Here is a 13,000-nt window from a genome sequence, read left to right on the forward strand (position 1 = left end):
GACGACAGTGACAGCAACCACCAGTACCCTTCACACTCCACCTTTCTTTCTTTCTTTCTTTCTGTCTTTCTTTATTTGGTGTTTAACGTCGTTTTCAACCACGAAGGTTATATCGCGACGGACTCCATCTTTAAACATGTCACCTTTACATATCTGCAAAAACCATATACAGATTATTATTTTAGCGTCACTGTCATGAAGTGGATTCTAGTGTGAATAAAGGATCCCCTCTGAAAACGTGTTCTGCCCTATCTTATTACACTGACTTCAATCTTCACACCAACACACTCCAAACACAGAACTTTGGGAGGATGCAGACTTATTATTTCCTCACCAAAATATAACACAATTCTTCACTTCAAATACATTAATACGAATCAACTTCTCGAACACACAGTTCACACAAACATATTGCATTCACTCAATGCATGTAAATACATAGTATAAAGATACTTTCTCAAAGATAGATTAACGCACAAGTTAAGGTGCTGACAGACACTCACGAGTTCGTATCACGGCTCACTGCATGTCGTCATTTACACATCCTTGTGTCGCTGAATCCCGTAGATGATGAATTTCCAGAAACTTTCCTTATAGGTGCCAACACACACCTTTCACGTTTTTCCCCGAGAAACACTTCCGCCATTTGCGAGATAAACCGTCTCTACGACCGGTAACGATGGAAACTCCGCCGTCTAGCCATCTGCGCCGATGTGGTCTCTTCCCCCACCATCGCCCCGCATTCTCCCGTGTAAGGTTCGTCCCTTGTCCACGCCATGGAAAACTCCTCATGGAAACTCCTAAAGAATTAACCCAAGTCTTAATACACATTCTCTTTAACCATCTCCTCTTCCTAAACTAAAGTCATGTAACATCTCTCTCGTTCATTCTACATTCACATTCCGTCGACAGACAAAATCCAACTATACTTCATCCATGAATCACTTAATCCATCACTGACACTACCACACATAGTATCACTGTCTTAAACATAACATAAATGCGTAACAGCAATTATGTTCAAGAATTTACCAACGAAAACCATAACACAATCACAACAAGAATTCTCTCAAAACTTCACACTAGAATTTAGTGCACTTTGTATACACTAACCTTTACATTCCAGCTATGTATTCCAACTTCAATAATATACAACAAAAATCATTTACCTTAAGAGACCCGTCTCTTGAAAGAGTACTTGTTCCCAGAACAAGACCGACACGCGCTGACAACCTTCCCGGTTGAAAATCTTAAACGCTGTGACGTTATTAACCCCAGACCAGCTACAGTTCATGTCAAACTATGGTTTTCTCGTGCAACGCACAAAACCCGTGATAACGCCTCTCCGGTCACCTACGCATCGCACTTCAATATTTAGGGAGGTTAAAAACACGACGTGGTTTCACCTCACAAATATGCTACTCACATCTTTGTGACAGTCACAAAGAGCAAATTATGCGCTAACCTGGAAAGAACAACAGAGTATTTCTTTTCACAAACACAGACTCGTCAACAGCGTTAATTAATGATTTATTACCTCAACAGCCTAATGTAAGTAGCTCTCCTTTAAGCGAATCCGCTCCCTTTTGAATGGCTTCCGTCCCGGCGTCGACGAAAATACCGCCATCCCCTTCTTCCTGAATTACTTTATGCGTGGGAAAAATCCCCCGCTCAGCCAAGAATCAAAACCTGACAACCTTGTTGCCAGCACAGGTAAAACAGCGAAAAGTGTCCTCTCCTTCGTAGTTCCTAAAGCCCTACTGTACTTGCAGAACGGCACGCTGACTTAAAATAATATATCACCACGTGTAGAAGACCATCTAACTTTAGGATGGAGGAAGAACGATCCTTCTGTCGCTGCCCTGTGTTCAAGTGTCCTCTCATGTCTTCCCCAAACAACCTTGAAAAAACATCACGTGACTCCACGTGTCCCGTATCCAGTTCAGTCACAGTCGATTTCGTCAAGCAAGCAAAATCACGCACGTGGAACCCCTGTATCAAAATATCACCCCTCGCATGCCAGCCAGGCGTGCAGGAAAACGTATTTCCCGTGCTAAGCTCGGTCAGCAGAAAATAGCCCGTACAAGCACAGGCGCTTTTCGTCGTAATTTGAGAAAGGCACCCCACAGGGTGTCCCTCTCTGGATCCATGTCACTAAATCGTGACAGTGAAGGTAAGGAGACAGTGTGTGAGTCTTGGTCACTAGTGAGACACTGCTGTGAGCTCCATGGCTGTAGGAGAGAGTGACGGTAAAGAGACAGTGTGTGAGTCTTGGTCACTAGTGAAACACTGCTATGAGCTCCATGGCTGTAGGAGAGAGTGACGGTAAAGAGACAGTGTGTGAGTCTTGGTCACTAGTGAGACACCGCTATGAGCTCCATGGCTGTAGGAGAGAGTGACGGTAAAGAGAGACTGTGTGAGTCTTGGTCACTAGTGAAACACTGCTGTGAGCTCCATGGCTGTAGGAGAGAGTGACGGTAAGGAGACAGTGTGTGAGTCTTGGTCACTAGTGAAGCACTGCTGTGAGCTCCATGGCTGTAGGAGAGAGTGAAGGTAAAGAGACAGTGTGTGAGTCTTGGTCACTAGTGAGACACTGCTTTGAGCTCCATGGCTGTAGGAGAGAGTGACGGTAAAGAGACAGTGTGTGAGTCTTGGTCAGTAGTGAGACACTGCTGTGAGCTCCATGGCTGTAGGAGAGAGTGACGGTAAGGAGACAGTGTGTGAGTCTTGGTCACTAGTGAGACACTGCTGTGAGCTCCATGGCTGTAGGAGAGAGTGACGGTAAGGAGACAGTGTGTGAGTCTTGGTCAGTAGTGAGACACTGCTGTGAGCTCCATGGCTGTAGGAGAGAGTGACGGTAAGGAGACAGTGTGTGAGTCTTGGTCACCAGTGAGACACTGCTGTGAGCTCCATGGCTGTAGGAAAGAGTGAAGGTAAAGAGACAGTGTGTGAGTCTTGGTCACCAGTGAGACACTGAAAAGAAACTGTGGTGACTGAAAACAACACAAAACAAGTCGCGTAAGGCGAAATTACAACATTTAGTCAAGCTGTCGAACTAACAGAATGAAACTGAAGTCACTGCATTTTTATAGCAAGAGCGTATACTCGTAGCATCGTCAGTCCACCGCTCGATGCAAAGGCAGTGAAATTGACAAGAAGAGCGGGGTAGTAGTTGCGCTGAGAAGGATAGCACGCTTTTTTTTTTATCTCTATTCTTTTTAACTTTCTGAGCGTGTTTTTAATCCAAACATATCACATCTATATGTTTTTGGAATCAGGAACCCACAAGGAATAAGATGAAATTGTTTTTAAATCGATTTCGGAAATTTTATTTTAATGATAATTGTTTTATTTTTAATTTTCAGAGCTTGTTTTTAATCCAAATATAACATATTTATATGTTTTTGTAATCAGGAAATGATGAAGAATAAGATAAACGTAAATTTGGATCGTTTTAAAAAAAAAATTTTTTTTTTTACAATTTTAAAATTTTTAATGACCAAAGTCATTAATTAATTTTTAAGCCACCAAGCTGAAATGTAATACCGAAGTCCGGCCTTTGTCGAAGATTGCTTGGCCAAAATGGCAATCAATTTGATTGAAAAATGAGGGTGTGACAGTGCCGCCTCAACTTTTACAAAAAGCCGGATATGACGTCATCAAAGGTATTTATTGAAAAAAAGAAAAAAACATCCGGGGATATCATTCGCAGGAACTCTCATGTAAAATTTCATAACGATCGGTCCAGTAGTTTGGTCTGAATCGCTCTACACACATACACGCACAGACACACAGACACAGACACAGAGACACAGACACACACACACACACACACACACACACACACACACACACACACACACACACACACACACAAACACACACACACACACACATACACCACGACCCTCGTCTCGATTCCCCCTCTACGTTAAAATATTTAGTCAAAACTTGACTAAATGTAAAAAGCATATCTCATTTAACAGATATTCATAATTCAAGTGTTTTCAAAATAACAGCCTTTTTCTACTTGTTTTGCTTTTATTGTCACAGTCGACGCGTTGGTGACCCGCGGGCGTGTGAAGGAACGAGCTCAATTGTTTGACAAGTCCTCGCCGACTGAACCCAAGCCTTCAGCAGGGGGACAAAGGTGGACTCCAGGTAATCTTCACTTTTTGTTGTCAGACCCGACTTGAAAACCAGTTTCCTGACCTGTCTTGTAAAATATGTCAACAGTGAACTTAATGAGCATATTTATTTTCAAATTCAACCCAACTATATCTATCCTGTACAGAAACATTAGTGCACCCCTTTTTGTACTCAAATAAAACATTCATTCGCTGGGGAAAGGGTGGCCGAGTGGTAAAATGCACTTGCCTCGGAAGCGAGAGGTTGCGAGTTCGACCCTGGGTCGGGGCGTAAGCAATTATTTTCCCCTATTCTAGCCCAGGTGGTGGGTTCAAGTGCTAGTCTTTTGGATGAGACGAAAAACCGAGGTCTCTTCGTGTACACTACATTGGGGTGTGCACGTTAAAGATCCCACGATTTACAAAAGGGTATTTGCAGGCAAAAATGTATAGGCATAGATAAAAAATGTTGACCAAATACCCGTGTGACTTGGAATAAAAGGCCGTGAAAAGTAAATATTCGCCGTAATGGCTTGAGATTTACTGGCCGATGTGAATTCGTGATATATTGTGTAAAAAATTCCATCTCACACGGCAGAAATTAATATGTAAAGCGCTTACAGAACGTCAAGCGCTATATAAATCTCCCATATAAATAAAATAAATAAATTCCCGCGTCATTTTATTTAAACTTTTCATGCCATCTAAGGAACTCAACTTGCCTATCTGGCACACATATGCGACCAAAAAATAATTTTTTTATGGGTCATTGGACTTTTGTCAAAATAAGGGTACCCCCAAAATCGACCTGACAAAAAAGTAAGGTACCAATTTAAAAAATCAAATGCATATTAGGCATAACTTTAATGAAAAATTCAAATAAATTTTATATCTAGAACATTTTGCTATCTTGCGCATTTCTTGCAGGTGTCGATCGCATGAGCGGTCAAAATCGAGAGGTTCTTTGTTTATTTGGTGTTTAACGTCGTTTTCAACCACGAAGGTTATATCGCGACGGATCGAGAGGTTCTTTGTTTATTTGGTGTTTAACGTCGTTTTTGAACCACGAAGGTTATATTGCGACGGATCGAGAGGTTCTTTGTTTATTTGGTGTTCAACGTCGTTTTCAACCACGAAGGTTATATCGCGACGGATCGAGAGATTTTTGTGTCAATTTTGAGGAGTACCATGAAGAAACCCGCTGTATTTCAATAATGATCGAGTGGATTGCTTTGAAACTCAATAATGATCGAGTGGATTGCTTTGAAACTCAATAATGATCGAGTGGATTGCTTTGAAACTCAATAATGATCGAGTGGATTGCTTTGAAACTCAATAATGATCGAGTGGATTGCTTTGAAACTCAATAATGATCGAGTGGATTTCTTTGAAACTCAATAATGATCGAGTGGATTGCTTTGAAACTTTCAGGATCTTATGACTGCATACGAAACTAACTTCCGGTATCATTCTGGATCTAACCCTAACCCTAAACCTACGGTAAAGTGAATGCCTATGTTAAGATCAAATTCACAAGAAATATTTTGTTAGGGGTGCAGGCAATTTCAAAGGACTTCTGGAGGACAGGGATAATACGGAAGTGAGAGGAACTACAGTTTAAATGTCAGTAGTTGCTAAAGCTGTTAAACAGCCAGGCCCGCCATAAAAAAAAGAAGAAATTCTGTTTCAGGTTCGACTGTCAAAGGAAAGGAGAATACCAGCCTCCTTTCTTCCGTAACGAACAAAGTCACCTCTTACTTGAGGGGAGATACGGAGGAAAAGCCAAGTGAGTTGATCTCATGCATTCTGACTATTCACATTTATCAACATGATTCCAACCTATTGTATCAACGTCTATGCGCTTTGTATATATGGACTGGGAGTGGAGGTTGTCGTTTCAAATAAACCTTTTGCATTTAATGAATGGACAAAAACTCCCTAACCATTATCAATATGGTTTCTTTAAAAGACCTCCCTCCTCGCCAACACACACACACTCACAAATACAAAGCAAGGTGCAACAAGGTTTTACGTCTCTTAGACTTTTTGCCTTTGTTTTTTTTAAATGGAACACGGGACTGAAGGTGAGAGGAAATAGATAGAGAATACTACTGAACATTTCTTGTAGTCGAGGCAGCTAAATTGAAGACGCTTGTTTTTGGAACCTCGATCTCTTCTAAAGCCTCGTGCAATCTATTACGTCAAAGCCAAGAAACGTCACTCTGAAAGTGTCGCCTGACGTGTTAGGTCTAAAGATTCATCGAGGGTAATTAGCGAGCGCAATTTTTGTTTCTATAATGACGTTTGTCTTGGTGACTTTGGCCTCATAAGCAGTGGAAAAACAGGTCCCTGCCAGACTTGCTTGACATGACCTCATTTACATGATATACACACGTGTGATTTGAACGATTATTATCTCACGGGTGTCTCTCTCACGTATGTAGGATCAATAACAATTACACATTAACATGCTTCTATTTGAATCTTCGAGGTCTTCATCGGGGATTGACGCCCGACAAAAGCGCGTCAATCCACGATGAAGACCGAGAAGTTTCAAATGGAAGCATGTTAATGTTATTGTAATTCAATCTGACGACGATCTCTTTCCTGCTTTCATGCGGTTGTAACCAGACAGAATTGGTTCTGTTCTGTTCACACACTACTTTCAGTCAGGGTCAAGTCCCAAGAAATATGTCTCTGTATTCCTATCGTATCACTCTGCTCCTGTTTTGTTTTCTTTCACACACATTTTCCTTTCTTTTTAGACGGGTTTCTGGACAGCAAACTCTAAAACAAATTCTTTTCATCACAAAAGGATCTTTGGAATTGACTGAAAGAATTCATGCATCAACTTACGTCACGTATTCGACGTCATCACTTCGCATACCTTATGGTCTCGGTATTTCGTTGGCCTTCATATTTGCTACTTGTAAAATGACCCTCAAAGCTAACCGAGACTAGTTGAGGCTGTATCAACTGCCTCGCCAGCAGGTTTGTTAATGGATTTTTTAGCGAGTGGTTATCGACGATTAATGACCGGTAATTTTTAATGAGTTGGGGCTTTCTGACCAATCACAGGATCTGTTTCATTAAAACGCAAACTTGATTGAATTACAATAAAAATTACTCACCGGAAAACAGCGACATGAATACATAAACACGAATTAGTTTTGGACTTTTTGTCTTCATCAGCACTACACAAATAATCAGCTGAAGAGAAGAGTGGACAGAGAAAGAACATGAATAGAATGATCAGAGAAGAATTCAGACAGAGTGTAATATCTTGTTTTGTTAATGAATAGAATGATCAGAGAAGAATTCAGACAGAGTGTAATATCTTGTTTTGTTAATGAATAGAATGATCAGAGAAGAATTCAGACAGAGTGTAATATCTTGTTGAGTCACTTGAGAAAAAGTGACTCTATGTAATCGGTCAGTGTTAGTCTGTCCGGCCGGCCGTCCGGCCGGCCGTCCGGCCGGCCGTCCGTAGACACCACCTTAACGTTGGACTTTTCTCGGAAACTATCAAAGCGATCGGGCTCATATTTTGTTTAGTCGTGACCTCCAATGACCTCTACACTTTAACGATGGTTTCGTTGACCTTTGACCTTTTTCAAGGTCACAGGTCAGCGTCAAAGGAAAAATTAGACATTTTATATCTTTGACAAAGTTCATCGGATGTACGTGATTGAAACTTTGTAGGATTATTCTTTACATCAAAGTATTTACATCTGTAGCCTTTTACGAACGTTATCAGAAAAACAAGGGAGATAACTAGCCTTTTCTGTTCGGCAACACACAACTTAACGTTGGGCTTTTCTCGGAAACTATAAAAGTGACCGGGCTCAAATTTTATGTGAACGTGACTCATTGTGTTGTGAATAGCAATTTCTTCCTGTCCATCTGATGCCTCATATAATATTCAGAACTGCGAAAGTGACTCGATCGAGCGTTTGCTCTTCTTGTTTTGTTAATGAATAGAATGAGCAGAGAAGAATTCAGACAGAGTGTAATATCTTGTTTTGTTTTGTCATTTTGTTGTGGTAATTGTTTCAGAGGAGGTGTTTCGCTTCATCCTACTGGGGAAGACAGGCAGCGGCAAGAGCACGACGGGAAACACGATCCTGGGGGAGAAGAAGTTTGAAGCGGGCATGACCTTCTCGTCTGTCACATCGATCTGCGACTTTAACAGTGTGGACAGGGATGGCAAAGTGATTGAGGTGAGATATACGTTTTAACCTTCCTTCGACATTTTTGGCTATGCAGCAAAGTGATTGAAGTGGGATATTGGTGTTAACGTTTCTTCAACCTTTTTGGCTATGCAGCAAAGTGATTGAAGTGGGATATTGGTTTTAACTCGTTCCTTCGACCTTTTTGACTCAGCGACAAAGTGGTTGGAGACAGGTCAGTCATTATTGGCGCTGGCTTGAAACTAGTTTGTCCCTATCAGCGTGGGTTCGATCCCCATGTTCGACGAGGGATTTATTTTCCAGACCCAACTTTGTGCAGGCTCACCTCGGTGTCCCAACAACTCCGTGTGCAGACTCACCTCGGTGTCCCAACAACTCCGTGTGCAGACTCACCTCGGTGTCCGAACAACTCCGTGTGCAGACTCACCTCGGTGTCCCAACAACTCCGTGTGCAGACTCACCTCGGTGTCCCAACAACTCCGTGTGCAGGCTCACCTCGGTGTCCCAACAACTCCGTGTGCAGACTCACCTCGGTGTCCGAACAACTCCGTGTGCAGACTCACCTCGGTGTCCGAACAATTCCGTGTGCAGGCTCACCTCGGTGTCCGAACAACTCCGTGTGCAGACTCACCTCGGTGTCCCAACCACTCCGTGTGCATGCATGTGCACCATAGAGATCCCACGCTAAAGTTGAATGGCTTGGAAACATAAAGATCCCACGCTAAAGTTGAATGGCTTGGAAACATAAAGATCCCACGCTAAAGTTGAATGGCTTGGAAACATAAAGATCCCACGCTAAAGTTGAATGGCTTGGAAACATAAATATACGCATTCCGGGAAAAGAAGAAAATGGGAAGCGCCGTATTATATGGCAGCTCGCTCTGCACAGTGAGAAATCAGCCGTACTATATGGCAGCTCGCTCTGCACAGTGAGAAGCGCCGTACTATATGGCAGCTCGCTCTGCACAGTGAGAAGCGCCGTACCATATGGCAGCTCGCTCTGCACAGTGAGAAGCGCCGTACTATATGGCAGCTCGCTCTGCACAGTGAGAAGCGCCGTACCATATGGCAGCTCGCTCTGCACAGTGAGAAATCAGCCGTACTATATGGCAGCTCGCTCTGCACAGTGAGAAATCAGCCCTGACCCGTACTGTATGGCAGCTCGCTCTGCACAGTGAGAAGCGCCGTACTATATGGCAGCTCGCTCTGCACAGTGAGAAGCGCCGTACCATATGGCAGCTCGCTCTGCACAGTGAGAAATCAGCCGTACTATATGGCAGCTCGCTCTGCACAGTGAGAAATCAGCCCTGACCCGTGCTATATGGCAGCTCGCTCTGCACAGTGAGAAATCAGCCCTGACCCGTACTATATGGCAGCTCGCTCTGTACAGTGAGAAATCAGCCCTAACCCGTACTATATGGCAGCTCGCTCTGCACAGTGAGAAATCAGCCCTGACCCGTACTATATGGCAGCTCGCTCTGCACAGTGAGAAATCAGCCGTACTATATGGCAGCTCGCTCTGCACAGTGAGAAATCAGCCCTGACCCGTACTATATGGCAGCTCGCTCTGCACAGTGAGAAATCAGCCGTACTATATGGCAGCTCGCTCTGCACAGTGAGAAATCAGCCCTAACCCGTGCTATATGGCAGCTCGCTCTGCACAGTGAGAAATCAGCCGTACTATATGGCAGCTCGCTCTGCACAGTGAGAAATCAGCCGTACTATATGGCAGCTCGCTCTGCACAGTGAGAAATCAGCCGTACTATATGGCAGCTCGCTCTGCACAGTGAGAAATCAGCCGTACTATATGGCAGCTCGCTCTGCACAGTGAGAAATCAGCCCTGACCCGTACTATATGGCAGCTCGCTCTGCACAGTGAGAAGCGCCGTACTATATGGCAGCTCGCTCTGCACAGTGAGAAATCAGCCCTGATTTCTAAAAGGGTAAACTCACATGAGTATGATACTTGATACCTTACCTTCTTGGTTTTAACTTTCTGGGACCTATTTGGCTACGCGGGAAAGTGACACTTACCTGTGCTAAGTGGTTTTGTTGATTCAACGATTATGTGTAAGCTCAAATGAGCTGGAAGATAACTGTGACTGGTGCAAAGTAAGCCTGCTTTTACATTTTTGGGAGTGATACAACAGAAAAAGCAAGATATTCATGATCAACCAACTTATTGCTGTCAAACTGTGAGGATATTTTGTGTGTAAAAACACAACTGTGAAATATTGCGCTGTTCAAGCCGGAAGAATGGAAGTGCTTGAACATTAAGGAAGAATTTTAAACAGATAAAACATTACAGTTACAATGACAGAAATGACGGCATTGCTTTCAGATCATGGACTGCCCGGGGCTGTACGACACGAACAAGACACAGACAGAGATCTCAACCGTCATCGTGCAGGCCGTCGCCTGCACACATCCGGGGCCTCACGCCATTCTCTACGTCATCAGGCTGGGCCGCTTCACGGCAGAGGAGTACGGAGTGTACAACAGGCTGAAGGCTCTCTTTGATGATCACGTCGTGGATTACATGATCCTTCTTTTCACGGGCGGCGACGAGTTGGAGAACAGTGGGAAGAGCTTCGCGGATCTGATGAAGGCAGCACCCAAGGAACTCGTGGAAGTCTTGAGCGAGTGCAAAAACAGACGCCTGGTCTTTAACAACAACGCCAAGAACACCAAACAACAGGTTGAACAACTGCTGGACATGGTCAGGAGCATGAATGAAGAGCACGAGGACAAGCCCTACATGTGCCCAAAGTACGGCATGATCGGCGAAGGCGTGGAGAAAGAGGTGCAGAAAAGGCTGGAAGAAGTGCAGAGGAAAGATCTGGAAAGAGAAAAGTATGTCCTGGAGCTTGAGGCGAAAACTAAGGTTGCTCAGATTGAAGTGGAAGAAATGAAGAAGGAGATGGAGAAAAAGGACGAGGAAAGGAAGCGCACCATGGATGAGGAAAGGGAGAGAATGAAGCAAGAGGAGGAGCAAAAGCGTGAGGAGCTGAAAGCCATGGCAGACCAGCTGACGCAGGAGAAGCGGGAACTGGAGGAGAACCAGCTCAGATCGAAACACGAAAAAGAAAAGAGAGAGTTGCAGCATTGTCTGGAGAAAGAGAAGGAAGAGGAGGTGAAGAGGCTGCAAAGAAAGATCGAGGAACAAAAGGAGCTAGAGGAGGAGAAGCTGGCAGAGGAGAGGGAGGAGGCGAGGCTGAAGCTAGAGGCGTATGAAGAGGAGTTGACAAGGTTTAAGGAAGACGTCGCAAAGAACGAGGAGCAGGGCTGGGTGGACTGGGCTGCAGGTGGTGTGGCAACCGTCATCGCCGCTCCATTTAAAGCCGTTAGCTGGCTCTTCAGCTAGGCGCTGTTGAAGCGGATTATTATGCTCGTTTTACATCCTGTTGAGGAAGCCATCTTTTTGTAGATCTGTGCTTCGAACTTTTGATTACTTTACACTTTGCATTCTTTGTTTTAATTAAGTGACCCCAAACATGAAACCCCCCAAAATGCTTTTAACTTCTTTATACGTTCAATGGTAACTTCATATCTGGTGTTTATGTATGAATATATTCTATTGTAGTTGCAGTACATTTGATCTCTGGTGTGGTTTGTTGTTAGCAGAAATACTGTTTGTATTGTGTTTCCCTCCCGCCCCCCCCCCCCCCCCCCCCCCACCCTTCACCCGGTCCAAAAAAAGTTTGTTTATGCACAGCGTATGCTTTTAATTGACAGAACATATTGAAGTCATTAGAACCAGTATATGTCATAGAGGAAGTGAATGGACAAGAAAGTAGGAACGACCATGAAGAACTGAAAGGCAACGCTATTCAAAGAAAAACCAATTCGTCAAACTGGCTAAAGTGTACAAACTGACACTTTGTCTGACTTTTTCTTCACCACGTCTGGGAATACTTTTTATTTGCAAACTCGTCATAACAATTATGTGTGTAGACCACTACAGATTTATGTGTGTAGACCACTACAGATTTATGTGTGTAGACCACTACAGAATTATGTGTGTAGACCACTACAGAATTATGTGTGTAGACCACTACAGATTTATGTGTGTAGACCACTACAGAATTATGTGTGTAGACCACTACAGAATTATGTGTGTAGACCACTACAGATTTATGTGTGTAGACCACTACAGATTTGTAATTGTTTCCTTGAACTTCTTGTGCAAGGGTGCCTCCTTTCTTTCTTTGTTTATTTGGTGTTTAACGTCGTTTTCAACCATTGAAGGTTATATCGCGACGGAGGGTGCCTCCTAATACCAATGGTTAGATTCGAGGTCAGATTTGCTTTAGAAGGTAAAATATAGTAGAAAGATTTTTGATTAGGCTCATTGTGAACATTACATATTCCTTTTGTCAAGGAAACTATGCACATTATCAGTGCATGTACCTTTTTAGTTGGTTAATAAAATTTGAAGTAAATTTTTTGTGCTGATGTATTTTTTGTGCGATTGTCATGGCTAGTGTGGTTATTGGTGTGCTTGTGTGTTTTTCTGTGACCATCCTGCCAAGACCTGCAGCTTCTTAGGTGCGTATCGCTAACCCAAGAAAACGAACCTTGACCTACTTTTAAAAAGAACCTTGACCTACTTAAAAGAAATCACCCTTGACCTACTTAAAATCCCTTGACCTTCAAACCCAGAAATAAATAAACAAACAAAAT

The 13,000-nt window shown here is 43.3% G+C and overlaps 1 protein-coding gene across 2 annotated transcripts in view; it reads left to right on the forward strand.

The window, feature by feature from the left end:
- LOC138980588 (GTPase IMAP family member 4-like) overlaps nucleotides 1–12,759 on the forward strand; it is a 30,930-nt gene extending 18,171 nt beyond the window's left edge. The window contains exons 1-5 of one of the 2 annotated variants that reach the window (XM_070353489.1): nucleotides 2,524–2,553; nucleotides 4,054–4,161; nucleotides 5,818–5,913; nucleotides 8,184–8,347; nucleotides 10,659–12,759. In XM_070353489.1, coding sequence (XP_070209590.1) covers nucleotides 2,532–2,553; nucleotides 4,054–4,161; nucleotides 5,818–5,913; nucleotides 8,184–8,347; nucleotides 10,659–11,681 — 1,413 coding nt within the window. In that variant the 5' untranslated portion in view covers nucleotides 2,524–2,531 and the 3' untranslated portion in view covers nucleotides 11,682–12,759. Of the gene's footprint in view, nucleotides 1–2,523; nucleotides 2,554–4,053; nucleotides 4,162–5,817; nucleotides 5,914–8,183; nucleotides 8,348–10,658 lie in introns of those variants that run through there. The other variant, XM_070353488.1, reaches the window with a different exon arrangement.
- Nucleotides 12,760–13,000: the final 241 nt, after the last annotated feature.

The sequence above is a fragment of the Littorina saxatilis genome, linkage group LG11 (genome assembly GCF_037325665.1).
Source record: "Littorina saxatilis isolate snail1 linkage group LG11, US_GU_Lsax_2.0, whole genome shotgun sequence".
Classification (NCBI taxonomy): domain Eukaryota; kingdom Metazoa; phylum Mollusca; class Gastropoda; order Littorinimorpha; family Littorinidae; genus Littorina; species Littorina saxatilis.